Source organism: Rattus norvegicus, chromosome 10, assembly GCF_021556685.1.
Source record: "Rattus norvegicus strain SHRSP/BbbUtx chromosome 10, alternate assembly SHRSP_T2T, whole genome shotgun sequence".
Lineage (NCBI taxonomy): Eukaryota > Metazoa > Chordata > Mammalia > Rodentia > Muridae > Rattus > Rattus norvegicus.
Genome location: NC_141543.1, coordinates 48,156,043 through 48,183,551, shown reverse-complemented (window position 1 = coordinate 48,183,551; position 27,509 = coordinate 48,156,043). Strand labels below are relative to the sequence as shown.

General features: G+C 47.1%; 1 protein-coding gene, 1 long non-coding RNA gene and 1 other non-coding gene across 41 annotated transcripts; 2 read left to right on the top strand and 1 right to left on the bottom strand.

The window, feature by feature from the left end:
• LOC134480692 (uncharacterized) lies at positions 1–2,936 on the bottom strand. The gene is made up of 3 exons (XR_015631640.1): positions 2,812–2,936; positions 2,300–2,345; positions 1–2,108 (listed from the first exon to the last, which is right to left on the bottom strand). It is a non-coding gene; the product is annotated as an uncharacterized LOC134480692 (long non-coding RNA).
• Positions 158–27,509, top strand: Faxdc2 (fatty acid hydroxylase domain containing 2). Of its 39 annotated transcripts, none has more exons than XM_087574513.1 (9): positions 158–209; positions 474–579; positions 16,914–17,005; positions 17,086–17,189; positions 20,052–20,173; positions 23,507–23,712; positions 24,086–24,191; positions 24,512–24,678; positions 26,115–27,509. In XM_087574513.1, the coding sequence occupies exons 3-9, from the start codon at positions 16,935–16,937 to the stop codon at positions 26,305–26,307; spliced, it is 969 nt and encodes a 322-aa protein (XP_087430639.1). In that variant the 5' UTR covers positions 158–209; positions 474–579; positions 16,914–16,934; the 3' UTR covers positions 26,308–27,509.
• Positions 7,119–7,200, top strand: Trnal-aag (transfer RNA leucine (anticodon AAG)). The gene has a single exon. It is a non-coding gene; the product is annotated as a tRNA-Leu (tRNA).

Sequence of the window (27,509 nt, the reverse complement as noted above, 5' to 3'; positions counted from 1 at the left end):
TGTGCTGCTGCAAAAAGCTTTACTTCTTGGCGTAGATTTAAGCAGTTAGAACAGGTACATCATAATTGGCAGTCATCCAGCTCTTATTCATTACCCCACCAATGTCCCTTGCAAAGAGGAAAGCTAAACATACAGTCTAGGAAACAGTTCTCAACTGCAAACAATAGTTTAGAAAACTGCAGTTATACTGCCAGATTTGTGGGCACCAGGTATGTTTTCATCATTTATCTTTGTCATAATAAAGTTTAAACTCTATATTTATGGCCCCTCAGATTAGTAAGGAAACTTTTGTAACCATAGTTAACTCTTGATAAGTTTGTTCAACTTGTTGGAACTTGTCTATGATCTTTCTAAAAGAATCGTTACTATTTTGAATCATGCTAATCAAAACTTATCCAAAAGGGGGAAAAGACTTTTCTGGAACAGCCATGTTGTTAGTAACTGTAATTAATTGTTCTCCTATTTACTGGGAGCTAATGGATACAGCAGTTGAATTCATCGCAGCCATTGAGTTCATCAGGATCATGATGGTGTGAGACATTTCCGTCTCTGAACTTTCAGTTCCTGAGACATCTAAAGGTACGTGACCATCTTCCCACACTGCTATATTCTTAAAATCAGATATTGTTGACAGCTTAAAGTTGCTAAGATCACCAAGGCTAGAACACAGAAGGCACCTCCACCACAAGCATAGACCCTAGTCATCATCTTTTTGTAGGGAGACTGCCAGGGACCTCCAGGAGGCCGAGCCATTCTAGGCACAGGCCTCTGTTCTGGATAGAAACGAAGCACAAAAGCTTCACGTCACACAGACTCTACTGGAGTGGGTGTGGCGGGGGGGGGTTCTAAAACTGACATAGTAACACAAACCTTATTTCCCAGCCCTTGAGAGGCAGAGGCCAGAGGAGCTCTGCGAGCTTTTTCCTTTCTTTCTTTCTCTCTCTTTCTTTCTTTCTTTCTTTCTTTCTTTCTTTCTTTCTTTCTTTCTCTCTCTCTTTTTTTTTTCTTTTTCGGAGCTTGCTAGGCAAGCACTCTACCACTGAGCTAAATCCCCAACCCCTCTTTCTTTCTCTTAAGATTTAGTTAATTATATATAAGTATGCTGTAGCTGTCTTCAGACACAGCAAAAGAGGGCATCAGATCTCATTACAGATGGTTGTGAGCCACCATGTGGTTGCTGGGAATTGAACTCAGGACCTCTGGAAGAGCAGTCAGTGCTCTTAACCACTGAGCCACCTCTCCAGCCCCTCTGCAAGCTTTTGATCAGCCTGATCTACATACCAAGTTCCAGACCAGCTAAGGCTACATGAGATGAATGGGGGAGAGAGACCAGAGAAACCTCTTCAGAGCACTCCCTCCAGCAATAAGAGTTTGTGGGAACTGACGGGAGTCTCAGAACACAGAATTTACTTCAACATGGAGTCTGTCACAGAGAGCCTGGAGGAGCCAGGTATCATAAATTGAGAATGTGAAGTCACAGCCCAGACAGTCTCTCCTACAAAGAGCTGAAGGGAGGCTTGATCCTGACAGGCTGTGGGATCTGGCCTTTTAAAGAGTGACACCTCCCCCATCATAAAGTGTCAGGCATATGCTCTAATAGTTCTCTCTTTTAAAGTAATTTGTAGGCAGGCCTTGTAGTGCATGCCTGTGGTCCCAAAGTTCTCAGCCAGCTGAGGTAGGAGGATCAGGAGTTGGAGGCCAATTCTGACTTCTTTGTAAGTTTGAGGTCAGTCTGGGCTACATAAGGCTCTGTCTTAAAAAGAACGACCAATGGGGCTGGAGAAATCACTCAGAGGTTACAAGCACTTGCTGCTCTTGTAGAAGACTCAATTCTGTTCCCAGCATCCACATGGGGCAGCTCCCAACAGCCTGTAAATCCAGCTCTGGGAATCAGACGATCAGAATCTGTGGCCTCCGTGGGTACATGCAGTCAAGTGGTGCACACACAGACAAGCAGATAGACACATATACAGGTAAATGTAAAGAAAGGTGTGTGATCGCAGCACTCAGGAGGCAGCAAGCAGGGAATCTCTGAGTTTCGGGACAGCCTGGTCTACATCGTTCCAAGACAGGCTGGTCTATGCAGAGAGATCCTGTCTCAGATAACCCTAAAAATGGAAATTTAAAAATTTAAATACATGCACTATATATATTTTTAAAAGAGGGAGGGGGAGGGAAGGGAGGGAGGGGGAGGGGGAGGGAAGGGAGGGAGGGACAGGGAAGGGAAGAGCAAAGGTAAACTGAGGCAGTCAGTCCTCTAGTCTTTTTATCAGTCTGGACTCACTGTTCCATTGCTTACCACCCACATCTTTTCTTCATCCAAGTTTCCTGTTTATTAACATTTTCTACAATCAGAGAGGACAAAGGGAAAAAGAAAGTTCGAGGGGAGCAGAATCTGGCCCATGCCCTGTTTCTCTCCTTAAGGACATGTCCTTCCAAAAGAAAGGCATTCTGTTTCCAGCCCACACAGACCTAAACTTTTTCTCATCACGTGCAAGGCCAGAGCCAGTCCGCAGCCCAGTAATGCGATCACCAGGGCCAGCCTCCAGACCCACCCAAGCTGAGCCCGGTGACAACAAGGTTAGCCTGCAGAGCTACAGCGACACAGCAACCACAAAACCCAGAACCACTGCAGGCTGCACTTGTGGTTTGTTGACAGGGACGCTTGGGAACAACCCCTCTGCAGAGGTGAGCAGGGGACTCTTGGGAAGGGGCTATTCGGGAAGGCTAGGACATATCCAAGTCCCCCTTAGCCATCAGCCTGTCCTCTCCCGTCCTCCACAGGTGAAGTGTGCCTGGACTGTTCTCTACCTGGTCCTCAAAGAGCCAGCACCACCTGCCGGTGTCTGTACCTTCTATCCCCTCCATAATGTTGCTTTTCTCAAAACTGACATCGTTCTAACGAACTGGGTCCTCTGCTAAAGCCTGTGGGTGGGACAGTTCCCGAAAGGGAAGTGAAACTGAAAGGGAGGCAGGACTGGGAAGAACTGCCACTCTAGGTCTCCGGAAGGATGTGTGGGGTGTGGGCTAAGCAGCCAGATCAAAGCCCTCCAGGCTCCTCCAGGAGGACATACAGTGGCTTCAGGTTTCAGACTGTAGGTGTGTCCAGTAGTCCTAGAAGGTCACCCACCAAAGCTAGCAGTGGACAAGTGGTTTGCAGGGTGGCCCTAGAGGCCTTTGGTTCTTAAGCTGGACAAGACAGGATGCTGTGGCTTGTGAGTTGCTGTCAGTTTTGCTTGTAAAATTCCAAACAGGGGTTGGGGATTTAGCTCAGTGGTAGAGCGCTTGCCTAGCAAGCACAAGGCCCTGGGTTCAGTCCCCAGCTCCGAAAAAAAAAAAAAAAAAAAAATTCCAAACAGATGTCTCTGGCTGAGGCAGAGAGATCAAGTCAGTTTGATAAAATAAATGCAAGAGAGGGCGCGCTTCTACTTTTACCAAGCAAGCCACCAGCAGGAAGGAAAGGGGTAGAAGCGTTCAGCCACAAGCGCTCCGCACATTCTGGAAGGAAAACAAAGCAAAACACACAAGACTTTCCTTATTTTGTGCTTCCTGCGTGTGGACTACCTGCCCAGCTTGTGTTTTGTGCTTTAATGCCACTGTAAACACAACAGGCCTGCACTGTGATTTTAAAAAATTGTATGAGGGATAGAACGCAGGGCCTTACGGGTGCCAGACCTGTGCTTTCCCATCGAGCTACACCCCTGTCTTGGTTGCATTTAACTTGATTTTGAGACGAGGAAGTTTGGCCAAGTTGTTCAGGATGACTGTGAACTTGCGATCTTCCCACTTCGGCATCCAGAGTGGCTGGGATTGCAGAAGCTGCCAGAGCTCTTTAAGGACTGCAGCACAGTGGGGAGGGGACACTGCCCAAGCGGAGTCTCACCTCCTGGGAACCTTTCATCTCATTCAGTATCACTATGAGCCACCTTTCCATCTGCCTTTTCCCAAACCAGGGCTGATGATGCTCTCCTCTCTCGAGCCTTCTGCAGAAAAGTGCTCATCTGGGCTGCTGCGCCTGAGGCTGGTGACTGGAGGGCTCTTCCCCTAGGATGCAAACAGCTAGGGGTGGGCGGAGCCTTGACAGTTGCTGACTCCCATCTCTCCGTCTGTGAAATAGAATTCCTAAAGAACATGGAGCTTGTAGGAAAATGTTAAGAAGCCTGGCTTCCGCCAGAGGCCTTGTAGGGTTTGGAATGAGTCATTTAAAAACATTATTTCTGTTAGCATGTACAGGTGTGGATATGCACGCCTGCCTGCGTGCGGGTCGCTGTCACACCAAAAGAGGGCACCAGATGCCAGGACAGATGGTTGTGAGCCACCGTGTGGCTGTTGAGAATTGAACTCAGAACCTCTGGAAGAGCAATCAGTCCTCTTAACCGCTGAGCCATCTCTCCAGCACCGTCCTATTATGCCTTTAAGGCAAGGTGTCCAGGCTAACTGGAAGCCAGGCAAGCCCTATTTGCCTTACTAGCAAGCCCATAAATACCCAGGGTTCAGTGTACGACAGCAAAAAGCTTATTGGCCATGCCTGCATTTTCAGGTGGCTTCTAGGGATTTGAACTCGCGTCCTCTTGCTTAAGCAACAGGTCCTCTTACCCGCTGAATGGTCTTCCCAGCCCAGAAGCAAGTCACCACTGCTGTCTGCGTCTGTCTCTTTTTTTTTTTTTTTTTTCTTTTTTTTTTTTTCCGGAGCTGGGGACCGAACCCAGGGCCTTGGACTCGCTAGGCAAGCGCTCTACCGCTGAGCTAAATCCCCAACCCTGCGTCTGTCTCTTGAGTTACAAAACAGAGGCAGGAGGAGCAGATGACCATGAGGTCTGGATCTAGTTTTAGATTTGGGTTTTTTTGTTTGTTTGTTTGATGTTGATTTTGTTTGTTTGTTTCTCTGAGAGGGTTTCATGTGGCCCGCACTGGCCTCAACCTCATTAGGGTAAGGCTAGTTTTGAATTCCTGACTCTTCCCACTCTTCCTGGCAAGTGTTGAGAGGCTAGCCCTAACCTACTACACACATCTTGTTTTTGTTTTATTAGGCAGGATGCCAGTCCTGCCTGACCTGGGAGATACTGTAGATCCCAAGCTTGAAACTCTTCCAGCTCTACCCACTTCAGCCGGACTCCAGGCAGACAGCTACACCAGCAAAGTCGGTTGAGACTGGTTTTTTGTTTTCTTATCCTAGAAGAGTTCCTGGGGCCAGGTGTGATGGTACACACCTGTGATCACAGCTTTCAGGCTGCGAGGAGGAGATCATAATCCTGAGTCACATTAGAGAGACCCTGCTGCAAAGACAAAGCAAGCCGGGCGTGGTACTGCTCACCGCTCACCGCTCACCGCTCACCGCTCACCGCTCACCGCTCACCGCTCACCGCTCACCGCTCACCGCTCACCGCTCACCGCTCACCGCTCACCGCTCACCGCTCACCGCTCACCGCTCACCGCTCACCTCTCACCTCTCACCTCTCACCTCTCACCTCTCACCTATGGCCCTGGCCCTGTACGGGGAGGCAGAGGAGTTAGTACAAAATCAGTAAGTCAGGGGCTGGAGAGACAGCTCGGTGGTTCAGGGTTCTTGCTGCACTTGCAGAGGACCTGAGCTTTGTAGCATTCACAATGGGCCGCTCACGTCTGCTTTTAATTCCAGCCCCAGAGGAATCCAACGCCCTCCTCACAGACACTGTGTTTACATATAAAAGCTACACGCCCATACCCATGCACAGGCATAAATAATTAAAAAATAAAGCTAAGCATGGTGGAGCATGCTTTTTTTTTTTTTTCCAAATCTACTTTTATTTATTTACTCTCCATTAGTTTAAATCTGGGATGGGTACAGCATCACATGGATTCTGTGTCCAGAGCCCTTACAGCAAGGTTGCTTCGGAATGTGTGCCACTGTTTCCATGGGCCTGAGTTATTTTCCCCAGATTACTCTGGTTTTGTTTGGTTTGCCTTCAGGAGTCACTGTATTGTTTTTTGCTTTGTACACATAAGCACAGCTCTTGCCTAAGTAGAACTCAGTACTCAGTTTCATCTCGGGCATCAACGCCTTCAATGGAACATGCTTTTTTAATCCCAGCACTTGAGAGGCAGAGGCAGGCAGATCTCTAAGGTTGAGGCCAGCCTGGTCTGCAGAGTGAGTTCCAGGACGGCCGGGGCTGCACAGAGAAGTCCTGTCTCAAAACTGACCAACCAAACAAACTTAAAAAAAAATTAAAATAATATAAGATGTTTACAAAGAAGTAAAACTTCAGAGTGTCTCGGTAAAGGCACTTGTGATCAAGCCTAAGAGCCTGAGTTTCATCCCCAGAATCACTCGGTAGAAAGAGAAGACTGACTCCTAGAGGTTGCCTTCTGAACCCCACGTGTGTGTTATGGCCTGCATGTGAGCACACCCACAAATAAGCTAATTAAAATATAATAAAACATTTTAATATAAATGATAGCCATCGGGCTGGAGAGATGGCTCAGCAGTTAAGAGCCGAGCGCCCTGACTGCTCTTCCAGAGGTCCTGAGTTCAATTCCCAGCAACCATATGGTGGCTCACAACCATCTGTAATGAGATCTGATGCCTTCTTCTGCTGTGTCTGAAGACAGCTACAGTGTACTCATATCCATAAAATAAATAAATCTTTAAAAAAAAGGATAGCCATCATATAAGGACAATACATATACATAAGCCACGGCGAGGAGAAACTACCAAACTAGACCACTCTGTGGGCAGAATGGAAGATTTATTGGGGCTCAAAGTGGGGCAGAGAGAGGAACAATATGGTGCTAAGGCAAGCAGATTATGTGTGTGTGTGTGTGTGTGTGTGTGTGTGTGTGTGTGTGTGTGTATGGTATGTATGTGTGTATGTATGTATTAATGTGTGTGTGTTTGTGTATGTATGTGTGTGTATGGTATGTATGTGTGTGTGTGTGTGTGTATGGTATGTATGTATGTGTGTATGTAAGTATGTATGTGTGTGTATGTATGTCAGCAGGCTGGGGGTCTGAGTTGATATAGGCTGTCAAGATCGACATCCCTTACCTAAGTTAGTTGACCTTTGGGGGAAGGTTAAGGGAGGTTCCTGAATGGTTATGAGTAGTTTCTAACAATCAGGAACCCCTTAAGAATTCTGCCTTTTGGGGGTTGGGGATTTAGCTCAGTGGTAGAGCGCTTGCCTAAGAAGCACAAGGCCCTGGGTTCGGTCCCCAGCTCCGAAAAAAAGAACCAAAAAAAAAAAAAAAAAAAAGAATTCTGCCTTTTGGGGCTGGAGAAATGGCTCAGTGATTAAGAGCACTGACTGCTCTTCCAGAGGTCCTGAGTTCAATTCCCAGCAACCACATGGTGGCTCACACGCCTTCTTCTGGTGTATCTGACCTCTACAGTGTACTCATATTCATAAAATAAAAGAAGAAAAGAAAAAGAATTCTGCTTCTCTAGTAAATGGGACCCGCCCCCTTAGGCTTATTTACCCAATGACAATCCTTCTGTTTATCCAGCCAGGGTCCTTCTGTTTAGGTCAATGTCATCAGTACTGTCATCTGGGGAGGTGACAGGATATAAAAGATATTCATCTTCCACACAGAACACCCAGGAACCTTGAATCTGAAAGACAATCTGGAAAAATTGGTCCATAGATAACTTCAATACAATACTGGCTCCACTCTGCCCACCTTTTGTTTTGTTTTTGAGATACTTTCTCTGTGAGCCCTGGTTGTTCTGGAACTCATTCTATAGACCAGACCGGCCTTGCACTCAGAACTCTGCCTGCCTCTGCCCCCTGAGTACTGAAATTAAAGGTGTGTGCCACCACTGCCCAGCTAGTATTTAGATTCTTGAGGTAAAATTTATCTAAATTGGGTCTGTTTGGTTTTTGTTTGTTGAAATAAGTCAGCACAGCTCCTACCATCTGCTTCCCACAGACCAATGCTGAAAAGCATTAAATTTGGAAAAATAGTGCAAGCCAAGTTCTCTTTAAGGGAGAATCAGTTCATCATTATACCAGAGAGCTTGTTTTTTAGTGCATATTATTGTCTTGTTTTCTCTTCCCGAACACGTCCCTGATCGTAAATGCAACTCACTCTTCTGAACACTGTATCATCCAGAAGAGTTACCTAATTCTATTTTGTAAGAGAGGAACAAGGAATGGCTCTCTTTTCTTTAAATTCGAAGGGTCTTGTATGTTCCAGTGTGGCCTCAAACCTGATATCAGCTGATGCTAACCTTGAAGGTCTTTCATTTATTTATTTATCTTAATGTGTGTGGGCATGCATGAGAGTGTGGGTGTGCAGGAGAACAGCCTCCAGTGTAGAGCTCATCTTCTGCCTTATCCAACACAGGGTTTCTCTTGTCACTTACAACTGGATATATACTCTAGGCTAGCTAGAGTATACGTGAGCTTCTGGGGACTTCACTCCCTGCCTCTGGGGTTACAGATGTGCACAGATATGCACTGTTGTATCTAGCTTTTACCTGGGTCCTCCTGCCTCTGTTTCCTGAGTGCTGGAATTACAGGCATTTGCCACTGCACCCAATTTATGCAATACAAGGAATGGAAACCAGGGCTTCTGGCACCAGTCCCTAGAACTGCATCTCCAGCCCTGATTTGCAACACTGTTTGGACAAAATGATGATGTCAGAGAAGCATGTTGTTTGCTAGGGTACCACACCTTAGTGCACGGTTCATGGCCAGCGTGCTGACTTCCCTCTGACCATCCAGTCTGTGACACTCATTCCTGCCTTCAAGCCATCCTGTACTTTCTCAGAGGATGTGAGCACCAGATTCAAGTTCTGCCATTAAATTTCTGTCAAATTTGAGTCGAACTTGGATTTTCCTGGGGCCTCCTATTTAACCCCTAGTCCATGTGATTTCCATGAAAAGAATTTGGATGATATTCACCGGCCTACAGAAGACAGAGTTCATAATAGTCAATCAAGACACTCTGGAGGGCAGAGCAGACTTGGATGCTGTAAAGATGGAGAACAGACAATGCAAGAGACCACTGTGCCAGTGGACATCTTCAGGAGGCACTTTATTTCTCTCTCTCCCCTTTTTAAAGTTGTATTCATTTATTTCATGCGTATGAATGCTCTATCTGCGTGTACAACTGCAGGCCAGAAGAGAGAATCAGAACTCACTATAGATGGCTGTGAGCCGTCCTGTGGTTGCTGGGAATTGAACTCAGGACCTCTGGAAGAGCAGTCAGTGCTCTTAACCACTGAGCCATCTCTCCAGCCCTTTATTCTATTTCTTTCTTTCTTTTTTTTTTTTTTGGAGCTGGGGACCGAACCCAGGGCCTTGCGCTTCCTAGGTAAGCGCTCTACCACTGAGCTAAATCCCCAGCCCCTATTCTATTTCTTAAAGTCCTCAGACAGTGCCTCTTTCCTGACCAGGTGATTAACAGACCCACTTGGATTAACTCTTTTTTTTTTTTTTTGGTTCTTTTTTTCGGAGCTAGGGACCGAACCCAGGGTCTTGCGCTTCCTAGGCAAGCGCTCTACCACTGAGCTAAATCCCCAACCCCTCTTTCTTTTTTTTTTTTTTTTTTTTTTTTTTATGTATGTGAGTACACTGTCACTGTCTTCAGACACACCAGAAGAGGGCATCGGATCCCATTACAGAGAGCCGTTAGCTACCATATGGTTGCTGGGAATTGAACTCAGGACCTCTGGAAGAGTAGTCAGTGCTCTTAACCGTTAAACCATGTCTCCAGCCCTTGGATTAACTCTTAAGGGAGGGAACAAGGATGTTTGTTCCTTCACAGGAAGCTGCTGGCTAGATGATAATGTTAGGATCTCTTTTATTAATGCATTTATTTAGTGTGTGTACAAGGGTGAGTGCATGCGTGCGTGTGGTCAAAGGAGTAGGAATTGGTTCTCTCTGTTCAGCTTGCTTTGAGGCAAGTTCTCTCTTCTCTTTCTGTTATTCAACTTCCTGCAGAGTCTCCTATCTCTGCCCCTCATCTTACCTCCAAGTGCTGAGATTAAAGACTGGAGCCTTCACGTGGCTTACATCAAAATCGGGTTGGATCCTGCCTAGCAAATGCTGACCCACTGAGCCGGCTCCCAGCCTCTTGTCAGGACCTTTTAGGCAAATGCTGACCCACTGAGCCGGCTCCCAGCCTCATGTCAGGACCTTTTAGGCAAATGCTGACCCACTGAGCCGGCTCCCAGCCTCATGTCAGGACCTTTTAGGCATTGCCAACGCCTCACCTGCATGCAGAGCAAAGGTCAGGATCCTGCTGTTTGAGCTTGTGCTTTCACAAGCTGTGGACTGCGGACTGCGAGGATGGAATTCCCTGCAGACCTCTGTGATGCTGCTCTCTTACCAGCTACCACACACAAGAGCAGCCTCAAGTATCTTCCAGCTTTCGGATTAGGGAGGCCTCAAAGGTAGAGAAAGGGGAGGGGCGGGGCTGGAGAGATGACTCAGCAGTTCAGACCTCTAGCTGCTCTTCCTGAGGACAGGAGCTCAGTTTCCAATAACCCCCATCAGGTGGTTCACAACCTCCTAGCATTTAACGTTTCAGAGGATCCGATGTTCTCTTCTGGCCGCTAAGGGTACACACGGACACGGACACACACACTGAATTTTGAGACAGTGTTTCCCTACAGAGCCCTGGTTGGCTTGGAGCTCAGAGATACTCTCACCGCACATGCTGCTGCTTCCGGAGTGCTGTCATTAAAGGCGCGCATTGCCACCCTGAGCCCAACTGAAAAAAAAATTTTGTTTTTGTTTTTCGAGACAGGGTTTCTCTGTATAGCCCTGGTTATCCTAGACCCTGGTTATCTGTAGACCAGGCTGGCCTCGAACTCACTGATCAGAGAGTCAGTCGGCTCCTAACTGTAACTTAAATGCTATGATAACCTCTCCCCGGCTCCCTCTCTTGGACTGTCCGTCGCCACACACTTAGAACCTCTAGTCCTTTCAATGGATGTTTTCAACTTTGTTAGATTCTGACAGGAGAAACCCTGGTGCTGGTTTCTGTGTGGGCTTTAGTTCTCCAAACATAATGGTCTCCAGTTCCATCCATCTTTAGGACTTTTCCTGCCATTGTATGGACGAGTACTGTTCCCTTAGATATCTCAGTTTTGATTTGTCCATTCGCTGTTGGTGAGCAATGAAGTTGCCCCTCCCTCCCTCCCTCCCTCCCTCCCTCCCTTCCTTGTGAGTATGAAGATTAAATTCAGAGCTCCTAAGCAGGGGAAATTTTTTTTTTTTTTTTTTTTTTTTTTGAGCTGGGGACCGAACCCAGGGCCTTGCGCTTGTTAGGCAAGCACTCTACCACTGAGCTAAATCCCCAACCAATAATTTTATTTTAACTCACAAATAAAACATCATACAGCTGGCTCAAGGAAGCCAAATACTTGGACAGCCCAACTTTACAAATCTTGGTGAACCCCACAGTGGACATGGCCTTGCATGGCCACTTAAGCAATGGAGCGAGCGGTTAAGGACCAGAGGGTAACTTCAGGGTTTACACGTGCACCACCAATCAGGTTCTTAGCTCATCAGAAAGTAAGCACTTTTCCATTTCTTCAGTTTGAATTTCTTGGTCAGGTTAACCCTGCATTCGAACGTCTACACTGTCTCAGCACCTAGCACTCGCGCCCCAGAGCATGAACTCATGCATGAGTGCAGGTGTGTGCAGGTGTGCACCCCTCGGAGATCACAAGGCATTGGATCCCTTGGAGCTGGGTTTACAGGTGTTTGTGGGATGCCTGGCTCATTACATGGGTTCCAGGGTCAAAAACGCTAGACTTCATGATTGTGTCATGATTGTGCCACAAGTACTCTAACCGCTGAGCCATCTCTCCAGCCCCTGCACACTTTCATTATACATTCCGTGTCCTAGGTATTATGAATAGAGTAGCAATGGGTAGGGACATGTGAGCATCTCTATGACAGAGTTTGGTAGTTTGAATGAGAACGGTCCCCCTGGGCTCATATATTTGTAAACTTGGTCCCCAGTGGAACTGTTTGGGAAGGATTAGGAGTGACCTTGTTGGAGGAGGCATATCACTGGGGGTGGGCAACTCGCAGATCAGATGTGAGCTCTCAGCTTCTTCTCTAGCACCATCCCTGCCTGCCTTCTGCCATAATCCCTCCCATGGTGACCTGAGTTAACCCCTCTGAAACTGTAAGCAAGCCCCCAATTAAATATTTTATTTTACAAGTTGCCTTGGTCATGGTGTCTCCTCACAATAGTAGCACACTAGTTAAGATACAGTATATAGAGCCTTGTGTATCTGCCAGGAGAGATCTGACTGGCTCACAGGTTACTTCCATTTTTGCTTTGTTTTGTTTTAGATTTGCTTGCTGGGATTAAAGGTGTGCATCAACTGACGTGCAAGGTCCATTTTTTTTCTCTCTTTTTTTTTTTTTTTTTTTTTTTTTTTTGGTTCTTTTTTTTTCGGAGCTGGGGACTGAACCCAGGGCCTTGCGCTTGCTAGGCAAGCGCTCTACCGCTGAGCTAAATCCCCAACACAAGGTCCATTTTTAATGTCCGAGACGCGTCTGTGCTCATTTCTGTGATGGCTGGGCTAGTTTCAATCCCTCTGTGAGTGTATGGAGATCCCCTTCTCCTGGGTCTTTGCCAGCACTTGTTATCTTTCAGATAAGAAACATGCTTGCAAGGGGTAGGACACATACTTTGAGTTCCAGCCCAGGGGAAGTGGAAACGGAAGAATCGGGACTTCAAGGTCATCCTCAGTCACCTGGTGAGGCTAGCTGAGACTCCATGAGACCAGGTCTCAAATAAATAAATAAATAAATAAATAAATAAATAAATAAATAAATAAATAAATAAGCAAGCGAGCCACTCTTACAACATGAAGTGAAACACTGTAATTTGTTTATTGATTCCAGGTTGACCCAGTAAAAGCAAAGTGTATTACAATTACATATAGTGTCTTGGTCATACCCATCCACAAGTTTCTCCATCTTTCTGTTTGCAGTGGAGGGTTTTTGTTGTTTTAAAAGGTTTTACTTCTGTGTATGTGTATGCATCTGTGTGTGGATATGCATGTGTGTGTGTGCACGCGCGTGTGTGTGTATGCGTGTGTGCGTGTGCATGTGTGTGTATGTGTGTATGCCTGTGTGTGTATGCGTGTGTGTGTGTGGATATGCATGTGTGTATGAGTGTGTGTATGTGTGTGTATGTGTGTGTATGCGTGTGTGTGGATATGCATGTGTGTATGCATGTGTGTGTATGTGTATGTGTGTGCATGTGTGTGTATGTGAGTGTGTGTGCGTGTGTGTGTGGATATGCATGTGTGTATGCATGTGTGTGTATGTGTGTATGTGTGTATGCGTGTGTGTGGATATGCATGTGTGTATGCATGTGTGTATGCATGTGTGTGTATGTGTATGTGTGTGCATGTGTGCATGTGTGTGTGAGTGTGTGTGTATGTGTGTGTGCACGTGTGTGTATGTGTGTATGCCTGTGTGTGTATGCGTGTGTGTGTGTGGATATGCATGTGTGTATGAGTGTGTGTGTATGTGTGTGTATGTGTGTGTATTTGTGTGTATGTGTGTGTATGTGTGTGTGTATATGCATGTGTGTATGCATGTGTGTGTATGTGTATGTGTGTGCATGTGTGTGTATGTGAGTGTGTGTGCGTGTGTGTGGATATGCATGTGTGTATGAGTGTGTGTGTATGTGTGTGTATGTGTGTGTATGCGTGTGTGTGGATATGCATGTGTGTATGCATGTGTGTATGAGTGTGTGTGTATATGTGTATGTGTATATATGCATGTGTGTGTGGATATGCATGTGTGTATGCATGTGTGTGTATGCATGTGTGTGTGTGCATGTGTGTATGTGTGCGTGTGTGTGTGTGTGTGTGTGTGTGCCTGTGGAAGTCAGAAATGTGTCAGATCCTTTGTAGCTGGAGTTAGCATCAGTTATGATCCATGTGCTGTGGGCACCAGGAACCAAACTAGTCCTCTGTACAGCAGTATTTGCTTACAGCATTGGGCCGTCCATCTCTCCTACCTCTTTCGATTCTCTTAAATTACTTTCTTTCTTTCTTTCTTTGATGTGGGGAAAAGGGGGGGGGGGAGAGAGAGAGAGAGAGAGAGAGAGAGAGAGAGAGAGAGAGAGAGTTTTAGAAGTCCATTCTCTTCTCCCACCATGTGGGTCCATGTGATGACTGAACCTGGGTAGTCAGAGGCATCTCTCCAGACCCTTGAACTCACAATGATCTTCCCTCCTCTACTCCCTGAGTTGTGGGAACCACCACCCTTGCCTCATAAGCCATTTTTTTTTTATTTTTTTTAAAATTTTTTTTTATTTATTCATTTATTATATATATAAGTACACTGTAGCTGTCTTCAGATACACCAGAAGAGGGCATCAGATCTCTTTACAGATGGTTGTGAGCCACCATGTGGTTGCTGGGAATTGAACTCATGACCTCTGGAAGAGCAGTCGGGTGCTCTTAACCGCTGAGCCAGCTCTCCAGCCCATAAGCCATTTTTTAGATATAGGATTTCATATATAGGGTTTCATATACAGGATTGTGTTAGAGAACAAAAATCTCAATATGTTCAATGGAGGCAGGCATGTGGTGCGCGCACACACACACACACACACACACACACACACACACACACACACGGGAAAACATCCGCCTACACAGAACAAATAAAAACAGTATAGAAAGAAGCACAGTGGGGGTGTGGCGCAGTGTACACACTGTGGATGTAGAACACCTGTGCGTATAAAACAAACTTAAAAATAATAAATAGAAGAACAGCTGGAGAAATGGCTCAGTGGTTAAGAGCACTGACTGCTCTTCCAGAGGTCCTGAGTTCAAATCCCAGCAACCACATGGTGGCTCACAACCTTCCATAATGAGATCTGATGCCCTTTTCTGGTGTGTCTGAAGACAGCTACAGTGTACTCATATATAATAAATTAATCAATTATAAAAATACAGTGGAATATTGATTTAATTCCAAGAACAGGAGGGTTAAAGTGGGATTGTCCAGGGACTGAGGAGACAGTGGAGATAAAACCACTTTCTACAGAAGCACGAGGACCTGAACATGAACTCACAGACAAGCAGGTGCAGTGATATGGGTCTGTAATTCCAGCACGCCTATAATGAGATGGGAGGCAGAGGCAGGAGGATGCCAGCACGGTGGTGAACAGAGGAACACTGAGGTTGCCCTTTGACCTCACACATGCACCCATACTCACACACACTCCAAAAATGTCTTTCACCATCTTCTGAACTACATGGGCACCAGGCATAACATGTAGGCAAAACATGCACACACATAAAATAAATAATTCTAAAAACCAAAAACCTGGATTTCAGTTGCACTCCACAGAAAGCTTCCAGAGAGTAGGCTGCATCTCCATGGAAACGCATAATGGCAAGACAGATTATCTTCGATGGTAGTCACCACATTCACACAGCTGAATCAAACTTATCTTGACACAAAGGTCTCCTGTAGCTCAGGCTGGCCTCAAGCTACCTAAGTAACTGAGGATGACCTGGAACAACCAGTCCTCCCCCTTAAAACAGTGTACGTGATCTAACTCAAAGTTCAGCCTCCTCTGTGTACAGTGAAACCCAGTCTGGGCCACTTGAGATGGTACACACATGGAATCCCAGTACTTTGGAGGCTGAGTCCAGAGATTTTTTATTTTTTTTTTTCTTTTTCTTTTTTTCGGAGCTGGGGACTGAACCCAGGGCCTTGCACTTGCTAGGCAAGCGCTCTACCACTGAGCTAAATCCCCAACCCTATTTTTTTTTTAAGATTTATTTATTTATTTATTTATTTATTTATTTATTTATTTATTTATTTATTATATATAAGTACACTGTCGCTGTCTTCAGACACACCAGAAGAGGGTATTGGATCCCATTACAGATGGCTGTGAGCCACCATGTGGTTGCTGGGAATTGAACTCAGGACCTCTGGAAGAGCAGCCATTGCTCTTTTTTTTTTTTTTTTTTGGTTCTTTTTTTCGGAGCTGTGGACCGAACCCAGGGCCTTGTGCTTGCTAGGCAAGCGCTCTACCGCTAAGCTAAATCCCCAACCCCTAAATAATTTATTAATTCCCTGTAGTCTTTAAAAACTTTGTTTTTATCTGTTTGTATGTGGGTATGCATGCACACAGGTATAGGAGGGGTCAGAAGAAAGCATTAGATCTCCTAGAGCTGGAGTTCCAGGCCCCTGTGAGCTCTCAACAAACTCTTGGAACAGCTTGGCCATGTCTCCACCCCAGTTTTCAAACATTTATTTATTCCTTCCTTCCTTCCTTCCTTTTTTTTTTTTTTTTTTTTTTTTTTTTGGTTCTTTTTTTCCGGAGCTGGGGACCGAACCCAGGGCCTTGCGCTTCCGCTTCCTAGGCAAGCGCTCTACCACTGAGCTAAATCCCCAACCCCCCTTCCTTTCTTAAAAAGAGTTGTGAGCCACCATGTGGTTGCTGGGTATTGAACTCAGGACCTCTGGAAGAGCAGTCAGTGCTCTTAACCGCTGAGCCATCTCTCCAGCCCTCTATTATGTTTCTTATATACTCCAAGGCTTTAAGGATGGCTGCTCCAAAGTGATATTCTAATTTTAGTGACTAGACAGAGTGCACCATGTTCCAAATCAATTTATGGCTACAGAAGGACTCTGTTGTGTGTGGGACACATTGAGTGGCAAAGACTTCTTTGCCAAGAGGCCTGATGACACACATGGCACAGCTGCTAAAAGCCTTTCCTATCCAGATCCGGGCAGCAACATTGCTCAACCTTTTTGATGTATTTGGGGCAATCTTCTTCCCTCCTCCAACCTAAAGTCTAATTTTCATAAGCACACCCAGAGAGAGTCAAAAACCCTGGTAGGGAAGGGCCTTCCACACACTTGGGAAAGGTCAGCAGCCTGCTCGCAGCAGGAGCCTGACGGGCCTGACATTCTTAATTCCTACAGAAAGGACATATCTGGGACTCCATGAGGAGGACAGCTCTCATCCTGGGCTTGGGGCTGCTCTTGTTGGCTGCCTTCTGGAACTCAATCACATGGTGAGTATGCTTCCTCCAGACCTGCGCGGTGAGAGGCACAGCATGGAAGAGCTGGCTTCCCAGTCTTGTCTCCTTCCAAGGTATCCTCAGAGATTTTGGGGTGCTTCTGGCGACTTTTGGCAGACCCGGTGGGAGACACTGCTGTCTACATTTGAAGGCAACGAGTGGATCCTGTACATTATAGGTGAGGTTCCAGCTGGAGGGCTGTGTTGGGCACCACATTTGTTCTTTTCCCATACTACATCATCATCATCATCATCAACAACAACAACGACGACATCATATTTACTTCATGTGCATGTGAAGGACCGGCATGAGCTTGCCTTAGCACACATGTGGTAGTCAGAGGACAACATGCAGAAGTTGGTTCTCTCCTTCCACCATGTAGCTCTGGGGAATTGAACTCAGGTTACCAGGCTTAGCTGCAAGCTCCTTTGTCTGCTGCTCTATGCTATGGGCCCAATCTGCTCTTTTGTAGTTTTGTTTTCACACGGGATCTCATTATGTAGCCCTGGCTGGCCCGGAACTCAGAGATCCTCCTCCTGCCTCTGCTTTCTGAGTGTTAGGATCATAGCACACACCACTACCTGCCCAACCTGCTGTTTTTTTTTGTTTTGTTTGTTTTGTTTTTTTTGTTTTTTAAAGATTTATTTATTATATAAGTACACTATCACTGTTTTCAGACACACCAGAAGAGGGCATCAGATCCCATTACAGATGGTTGTGAGCCACCATGTGGTTGCTGGGAATTGAACTCAGAACCTCTGGAAGAACAGTCAGTGCTCTTAACCACTGAGCCATCTCTCCAGCCCGTTTGTTTGTTTGTTTGTTTGTTTGTTTGTTTGGTTCTTTTTTTCGGAGCTGGGGACCGAACCCAGGGCCTTGCGCTTCCTAGGCAAGCGCTCTACCACTGAGCTAAATCCCCAACCCCTTAACCAAGGTTGTAATTGAATACTCCGTAGTCATCTTGCCACGGACAACAGTATTTCAATTTGCCAGGTCTGTTGTATCACATGAAAGACTCGTCTCTAGCTAACAGACAGACTTCTTTAAATGTTTCCTTGTATTAAAAAAAAAATACAAAAAAAAAGGTGGGGCTGGGGATTTAGCTCAGTGGTAGAGCGCTTACCTAGGAAGCGCAAGGCCCTGGGTTCGGTCCCCAGCTCCGAAAAAAAGAACCAAAAAAAAAAAAAAAAATACTATTGATGTGCTTTATGTGTGCGCATGCCTGAGTGCACTGTGTTCAGGAGCTGGGGGGGGGAGGGTCAGAAGAGGGTATTGGCTTCCCTGGAACTAGATTTACAAATGGTTGTGAACCACCATGGACTGGGATTCAACCCTAGATCTCTGGAAGAGCAGCCAGTGTTCTTAACCACTGAACCCTCCCACCCCCGCCCCCCTTTAGGTTTCCTTGTACTTTTTATTTGTGTGTGTGTGTGTGTTTTGAGGCAGGGTTTCTCTGTGTAGCCTTGGCTGTTCTGGAACTTTGCTCTATACACTAGGCTGACCTCAGATTCAGAGATTTGCGTGCCTCTGTTTCCCAAGTGCTGGGATCACAGCAGTGCAGCACCACCACCTGGCTTTTCTTTTCTTTTTTTTTTTTTGGTTCTTTTTTTCGGAGCTGGGGACCGAACCCAGGGCCTTGTGCTTCCTAGGCAAGCACTCTACCACTGAGCTAAATCCCCAACCCCACCACCTGGCTTTTCTTGTTAGTTTTTCTGTGAACAGCTAAGCTTGTGTCAGCTTTTCTATGAACAAACCCATGTGTACTTGCTTTCTGTCTATTTCACTTCGGAGTCTATCCAACTGTCCTGCAGAATGGATCTACCAGAGGTCTCCTCACACTGGTTAAGTCCTTCCTGTGCTCCTCCTACCCCAGACACTGTATTCGATGAGGCAGGAAAGGACTAGAGGACGGGTATAGAGACAGAGGTCAGTGAAGCAGTGTCCTTGTTCCTCCGAATTTCCAATCTTCTAGTAAGAGGTCACTGTGCAGTTAACACCACTGTGTCCCTTGGATGACTGCCATCGGTCATTCAGTGACATGAGAAGCGGGATGTGACACAAAGAGCCCAGATGAAGTGTATCTCGGTCAGTATTTTTTTTTAATTTTTATTTATTATTGTGTGTGGTGTGGCCGGGGACATGCATATGCCACATTATGTGTGTGGAGGTCAGCAGATGACTTAGCAGTAACTGCTCTCTGCACTTCTACATTTGTGGTTTGTGGGGTGAGGCTCAGCTCCTCAGGCTGATTCAGTGAGACCATTGCCCACTGAGCCACCCTGCCGGCTCTATTTTCCTTCTTCTTGACATAGGGCTTCATGTATCCCAGTGTCCCAGAATGTGGCTGAGGACGACCATTGACTGTCTGAGCCTCCTGCTTTTGCTCAGTATTTCCTATGATGTTTTCTACAGCATAGGCGTTGGGAAGTGATAGACGGGGTGGTCGGGTGCCATCAGCAACCAAGTAGGAACACTTGTGAGGGGAAAGGGGCGTGTCACCACTACTTGTGCTGAGAGGGTACACCAGCAACACCTGTTATCCCAGCAGGTGGCTGAGGCAAGAGGATTGCTGAGAGTTTGGGATCTATTGGGGACTATTCAGTGGGTTTCAAACTGATCTGGGAGAGACTGAGACCCTTTCTCAAAACAAGTAAAAAAATACCCAAAACCTCAGGTGTGGTGGTACAGACCTTTAATCCCAGGATTTGAGAGGCAGAGGCAGTGGGCAATATATTGTGAGTTCAAGGCAGCCTGGTCTACATAGCCAGCCAGGACTACACAGTGAGACCGTCACTCACCTGTCACTCACACACACACACACACACACACACACACACACACACACACACGGTGCAAAGGGGACAGAGACAGACAAGACAGAACAAATACAGACACTTAGTGACTTGTTCAGGTTCCATAGCTAGGACTTGAACAGTGAGTCACCAGACAGGAGACAGATCCATGTGCCTGTTCATTTTCCTTCCTGGTGAGCCACTGTGGTACCTGGGGCTGCTCTAAGTCCCTTTGCTCTCTGCCTCAGGTGTTGTCCTCGTGCCGGGGCTGTGCTTCTGGGGCTTCAATGGCCTTCTACTGATGGTGGACAGAACAGGAAAACCCACCTTCATCTCCCGCTACCGCATCCAACTTGACAAGAATGAGCCAGTAAGTGTCATTGCATCTCTTAGAGCTAGGAATGCAGGACTAACATTGGGGCAAGTCGAAGACTTATCATTGAGGTGACCTGAATTCAGAAGGTAAGAGAAGGGAGCTAGGGGTATACTTGGTTGGTAGAGAGCTTGTCTATCCCAAAAGAAGCCCTGGGTTCCATCCCTAACGCTATAATCCAAGCACTCTGGAAGTCGAGGCAGGAGGATTAGAAAGTCAAGGCTATCCTTGGCTACATAGGAAGTTTGAATGTAGCCTGGGCTACATGAGACCCTATCTAAAAAGAAGGGGTCATCTAAAAGGCGGTACAGCAATTGCAGTCAAGCTGGAAGACTTGAGTTTCATCCCCAGAACCCACACAGTAGATGGAGACAACCAACTCTATTTACACTGTCGTCCAGATGCACAGCAGAGCGCACACACACGCACACACACGCACACGCGCACACACACGCACACGCACGCACACGCACACACACGCACACGCACACACACGCACACACACGGCACACACGCACACACACACACGCGCACACACGGCACACACGGCACGCGCGCACACACACACACACACACACACACACACACACACACACGCACGCACGGGGGGAGCTACTCAGCCAGTGATCAGTCTAGAACAATGTACTAATGTACTGGTCTCCTGATTCCCAACCCAGGCTGCCCCATGACATATCAGGAAGATAAATCACTGCCTCAGCCAAGACTTGCCGGTCTCAGAGATAGCAGCATGCTATCCATGGTATTGAGACCACGGATCTGAAACCAGACATTTCTGTCTCAAGCAGGGGCACCCCCAATATGCCAGGTGTTGGTACAGACTCTAAATGTAGTTGTTTTAGCCTGTCCCTCCCCCCTCCCTCCCCCACCTCTGACAGGGTTCTCTGTGTAGACCAGGCTGGCCTCGGACTCATGGAGATCCACTTGCCTATGCCACCGGAGGCCTGAGGTTAAAGGAGAGGCTCCTAGCCTCCTTAGTCATCCATTGCAACCAGTAGTGTGAGCCAGTTAAGGGAGGAACAGCGCTCGATTCTGAGCAGCTCCACGTGCTTACTGTAGGGATTGAATCACCACAATGCAGCCTGAACTTGCCTTCCTGGTACTCTGACAACCTGCAGACAACCTTCCCTTACACACAGGGCAGAGGAGGATTCTGAAAACAAGCTATTCTACAGCTCCACCCAAACCCTGTCCTGACAATCAGCTCCTAACCTGCCCAGGTGCCTGCATGAGTCACCGCTGCTCTCAAGGCTGTCTGCCCAGCCTGGCACCAAAGGCAGAATGGGAAAAAAGAAGTCTTGATAGTGTCTTCTGAAATGGTCTTCTCCTGAGATGACAGCTACCAGACAGTTGGGAGGGTTTCCTCCTGCCCACCCTGAAAGAACACAGACTGGAGGCCTTTGTGTCAGTATTTGGTCTAAGACCTCTGATTGTCATGGTTCAGTGGGGCTTTGCCATGGTCCCTGAGATAAACCAGAGATAGACTAGAACCTCTTTTTTTCTCTTCTTCCATTCCAAACAGGGTCTCCTGTAGCCCAGGCTGGCCTCCAACTTACTATGTAGCTGAGGATGACCTTGAACTCCTGATCTTCCTTCCACCTCACACTGGGTTGGGGATCATACCTACAGCTTCAAGGATACCAAGAAGGCACTCTACCCACTGAGCCATGTCCCGGCCCCACCCTGTATCATCACCAGGCCACAGCTCTGTCTTTTTCTCCCCCGAGAACTGAGGACTGAACCTAGAACCTTGTGCTTGCTAGGCAAGTGCTCTACACCACTGAGCTAAATCCCCAACCCCGCATTCTTTGGATCTTAGCCTGCCCACACAGCCACTCTTCTCATCTCCTTGCCTATACACACCTCTCCTCTCTCAACACCTCCTTTCTGACCTGGCTTCTACCACATTGAGGAAATGAAAGCAAGACCCACCCTCGGCTCTCAGCACTCCTGTCTCACTCCTTCGTTCCTTTTGGTCCACATCTGTGCCTGCCACTTCTGCCTCCTGTCCTTCCTACCCCAGGAAATGGTCTCAGCTTCTTCATTCTTCCCTCCTTCCTACCTCCCCTCTCTCCCACAACACAGCTTCTCTTTGCACGATCATGTAAATGCTTTAATTGTTCCATCTCTAAAAAACAAAACACAAACCTGGCTGGGTGTGGTGGCAAACAGCTGGAATCCCAGCATTTGAAAGGGAGGCAGGAGGACCAATAAGGACTGCAAGTGACTGTTTCTTTAGATGGGTGTTCTGCCTGCAGGTATGTCTGTGTACATTTTGTACACAGTGCCCACAGAGAAGAGGATGTCAGGTTGACAGTTGCGAGCTGCCATATGCATGCTGAGAATCAAGCTGGGTTGCCTGGGAAGAGCCTGTGCTCTTCACCACTAACCGCCAAGAATGTTTTAAAAACCAAAACCAACATCAGCCCTTTGCCCCACTTCACACAGGCACACCCCCCCCCATTATACTCACTTTTAAGGCAAAGCCCTCTGACATCTATGTAGTCTCTCAGAGCTGTCTATATTGTCTCAGCCATCTACGCAGTGTCTTAAAACAGTCTCTATCCTTGTTCTCATCTGTCTCTTTTTCCAAACATTTACTAGTAAGAAAGTTTTAACCATACAGACAGAAATGCAGGACAAATATACGAGACTCGTCTACAGACTAACTCATCCATTTAAATACTCTACAATCTATAGCTTTTCCCTGAACTGTTCCAGGTGTGAGACACTGGAGGAGCACTGTCCTTTCTAAGTCTCTTTCCCATAAGGAAGTTGCCTCCTTTCTGTTTCTGTAGACCAGTCATACCAGTGGCCTAATTTTCAGGCCACATATTCCTGACAGGTTTCTTGTAGCCACAAGGGCACTTGTGGAGGCTGGGAGCCCAAAGGTTGACAACCAAAGAGACTATTTAGCCTCTCCTTCTGGGACAAGTTTGTCTGTTCAGCCTCACTAGATTGGCCCCAAGCAGAGGAAGCTGAGCGAGGTGGAGGCCTACCCATGCTGGCCTCAAATCCACGTTGTTCACTTTGTAAGCCTAGTGCAGGACAGCCTGCTCTCAGGTCACAGATCTCTCCTGGAACCCTTTAAGATGACTGAGTGAGCATCTGTTTCTCTGTTTAACTGGTATTTGGCTGTGTAAAGTACTGTGGGGCAGAATTAGGCAGTGATGGACGCTGGCCCACAGAACCTATGCTCTGGTGGGAACATTGCCAGACTGAGGACTACCCCAGTCACCCCCAGAAACCCACCCTGAGCAGGTCAGGTGGAAACCTATTTTTCACATGCTCCTCCCTGTTCTGTCCTGGCAGGTAGACCCTGTGAAGCTGCGTCAGTCTATCCGCACAGTTATCTTCAACCAGAGCGTCATCTCTTTCCCCATGCTGGTCATCCTCTATCCTTTCTTAAAGTGGACAGGAGACCCCTGCTGTCGAGAGCTGCCAACCTTCCACTGGATCCTGGTGGAGCTGGTCCTTTTCACCCTTGTGCAGGAAATCTTGTTCTACTACTCACATCGGTGAGCTCCCTACATGCAGTCAGCCCCACATTGGCAAACTGTGGTCTCTATTCTCAGGCCATACCCAGTAACTGCCAGAGACAAAACTGATTCTCCAACTTGAAACAATGCCCAGTGAAAAAATAAGCTGTGTGTATGGGAGAGAGGGCTCCCATCCGCTTCCTGCTAGTGCTTTCTGGGTGTCAGTTTGCTTCACCACTGCAGTTGTCAGGCGATGTTAAGCCAGCCTCATCATCCACAATGAGACTGACTGGAGGAGGGCAAGGAGTAGTTGCCCGCACCTCAGATGGGGACCACATTCCCCCTGGCTTTCTGATGATCTGCTTAGGATGAAGGGAAAAGGGGGGTTGACAGTTACCAATTATCTTTCCAGGCTCTTTCACCACCCAAAGTTGTTCAAGAAAGTTCACAAGAAACATCATGAATGGACAACACCCATTGGTTTGATCTCAATATACGCCGACCCTATAGAACATGTGGTAAATACAGCTCCTAAGGCTCCAGAAGCAGAGGCTGAAGCTTCCCTGCCCTGCTTTCTTCTCTTCCTCCCCTTCTTCCTCCTCTCTCCCACCCCTCAGTGAATAGCCTCCATCTCTTGGCTGTGCCAGGTACCCAGTGTCCATTACCATAGTCTTCCCAACAACCTCTTACATGCTGATTCTGTTCGAGGAGGAGGTGAAGCTAAGCGAGTGTGTCCCATTACAAACTGAGGCAACCAATTTCCCTGCAGCATCATGCAGGGCAGAGTGAACACCCAGCTGGGTCCCTCCATCTCCTGGAACCCTCCTTTCTCTTGCAGGTTTCCAACATGTTGCCAGTTATGGTGGGTCCTCTAGCAATGGGCTCTCACTTGTCTTCTATTACCGTGTGGTTATCCCTGGTTCTCATCGTCAGCTCGATCACCCACTGTGGCTACCACTTACCCTTCCTGCCTTCACCTGAGTTCCATGACTACCACCATCTCAAGTAAGCCAACAGCACCCTTGCTCCTCTCAGGAGACGGTGGTGTTTATCACCTTGATCTTTTCCTTTTTTTCCTGACACTAGGTTCTTCCTGCAGTTGTGAGTTTTAATCATTATTTAGGATCTGGACCTTCTGAATCTTGGGAGCCTTGAATCTTCTCCTCAGAACCCATGTACATAAAAACCTGACACACTGAATGAAGCATCTTAGTTTTGAGACAGGGTTTCTCTATGTAGTTCTGGGTGTCCTAAAACTTAATATATGAGACCTTGCTGGTCTCAAACTCAGACATCTGCCTGCCTCTGCCTCCTGAGTGCTGGGATTAAATGTGCCACACTGCAACTGGCCTTACCCAGGCTTTTCCTGGGTCACCAGACACACTTAGAACACAGGCTCTTGGGTACCATTCTAAACTCACCAGTCAAAATACATAGTGCACAGCGGGATCCTGCCTCCTAAGGTCTTCCATGGTGTTTTGATGCAGGGAGCCTCTCAGCCTACCACAACAGCATAGGCCGGGTATGCTTGAAGTTCTAACTTCTGCAAACCAGAATCACACAGTAAAAGCAGGTAGGGAGGTCCCAGAGAGATGGCCTAGCAGTTGAAGTGCTTGCTGCAGCAGCGGAATGGTGGCAAGCCTTTAATCCCAGGACCTGGCAGGTGGGTGGGCTCCGTGTGGAGTTAACTGGTCTGGGAGAGTTCCAGGCAAGCCAGGCCTATACAGTGAGATTTCAGCACTCACATAAATGTCAGCCTTGTCCTGTGCTTACTTAGCACAGGGGACAGAGACAGGATAGCTGGTGCTTACTGGCTACTAGCTTTAGCCAAAAAGGAGAACTCCAGGTGTAGGAAGAAAGGAGTGTGGGTGAGGTGGAGGACACTGACACTCCAGTTGATCTGTGTGTAGTCACACACACACAGAAAGGGGGCTGGTAGGTACCCACCTAGCATGTGCAAGGCCCAGGGCCCTATTCTCCAGTTTAAAAACCATCACAGAGTGGCTCACAATTTTAAATACCATCACTGTGGAAGCTGAGGCAGAAGCAGTGCCACAAGTTCAAAGCCAGCTACACATAGTGAGCTTTGGTTCACTAACAGTGGGCTAGAGAAATGCCTCAGTGATTAAGAGCACTGTCTGCTCTTCTAGAGGTCCTGAGTTCAAATCCCAGCAACCACATGGTGGCTCACAACCATCTGTAATGGGATCTGATGCCCTCTTCTGGTGTGTCTGAAGACAGCTACAGTATTAGCTATATATAATAAACAAATCTTTTAAAGATCACCATCAAACAGAACCCTTCAAAGGAATACCCCAGGCTCTACAGATACAGCTGGGCAACATGGTGGGTGGTGTTACCTATGGGAGAGGAGGACAGAAAAATGAGAGACTCAGAACTTCCCACCAGTGTTAGCTGGTTAATTTTCTTCCTTCCTTCAGGTTCAACCAGTGCTATGGGGTGCTGGGTGTGATGGACCACCTGCATGGGACTGATGTTATGTTTAAGCAGACCAAGGCTTATGAGAGACATGTCATTCTGCTGGGCTTCACCCCACTCTCAGAAAGCATCCCTGATCCTCCAAAGAAAACAGGAAGTGCACTTGGACCATCCGGCCCACTCCCTCATCAGTAGACAGCCTGGGGCCATGCTGCCCTTAACAATTTGCTTCCCTTGGCCACCATACTCTAAGGTTATGATAGGATCCAGGCTTCCCCCAAATTACTTCTCATGTCACTTAGGATTTAGCGAAGAACTATTTAAGCTGGAGGCTAGCCAGATGAGACAAATCACTGAGTCAGGGTGAATCCCCTAGTCCTCTGCTCCACTCCCATACAACTCCCCTGTGGCCTAGGCAGGATACAGAGAATGGGGTGCTGTTGGATTGACTCCAAAAGCTTTTCTCATACTCAAAGCCAAGGTATTCTGGAATAGTCACAGGTCAGATGCTAGATGTGGTCCCTGCTTCCTATCAAGAGAACTTGACTTACTTTTGCTCTCCACAGACACAAGTCCCTTAGAAGAAACAATGACAAACTACAGCAGCTTTTTATTAGGACGTGCACCCCAACTCCTGTGCAATCTGGGGCTCTGGTCCAGGACCATTCATGTTAGGGAGGATTACTAGATTATTTAGAGATTATTTAGAGAGTCAGTTACTCTCTAAATCCAAACCAGCCTTCTACCAACAAAACATTACCAAAGGGCAGGCCATCTCTTCCAGATGTCTCAGGGAGAACTATAGGAGGAGAGTTTCTCCAGAAAAAACGTTACCAGGCCCCACCCTGGCAGCACATGGTTAAGAATCCTGAGGTCTTAGGAACTTGGCATTTAGGTTGGATCTGGGAGGCTGCCACCATTACCATCTGTTAAGTTCCAGCACAACTGTGTTGATCTAACATTTCCAGTTCGAGATGAGTCAACAAAACTCCCTCCTGTATCTTCTATAAAATAACCCAGCTGGGAACAGCTTTGCACTGCACTTCCAGCTGCCTGGGCTTTAGGCCCAGTTCAAAGCCGGCCTGGACAACAGAGCAAAACCTCAAGATCTGATGGACCAGCTGGCAACTGAGGACCTTGCAGCCTCCCCTCACCTTAGACTCCTTCAAGTGCGAGCCTACCTGCCTCAATCCCACCATCATCACTGGCCGGTAGCTATTCCCTTCTTCACGAGCATCAGAAATGCTCTCTGCAGCAGTATCAAGTCAGACAAACAGGTCCTGTGCAGTACTGTCCTGGTACATGGCCCACCACAAGGCATGAATATTGGTGACTAAGGCCTTAATGTCTCCACAAAACAAACAAAAGCAGCATGTAATAAAGTCTGTTTAACTCCA

Bases quoted from the DNA above. Each gene is read 5' to 3' on its own strand.
- Faxdc2 (XM_087574510.1), top strand. From the start codon at position 17,003: ATGGTGAGTATGCTTCCTCCAGACCTGCGCGGTGAGAGGCACAGCATG. The intron at 20,174-23,506 runs GTAAGTGTCATT...CTGTCCTGGCAG, and splicing joins AACTTGACAAGAATGAGCCA to GTAGACCCTGTGAAGCTGCG. The intron at 23,713-24,085 runs GTGAGCTCCCTA...TTATCTTTCCAG, and splicing joins TTGTTCTACTACTCACATCG to GCTCTTTCACCACCCAAAGT.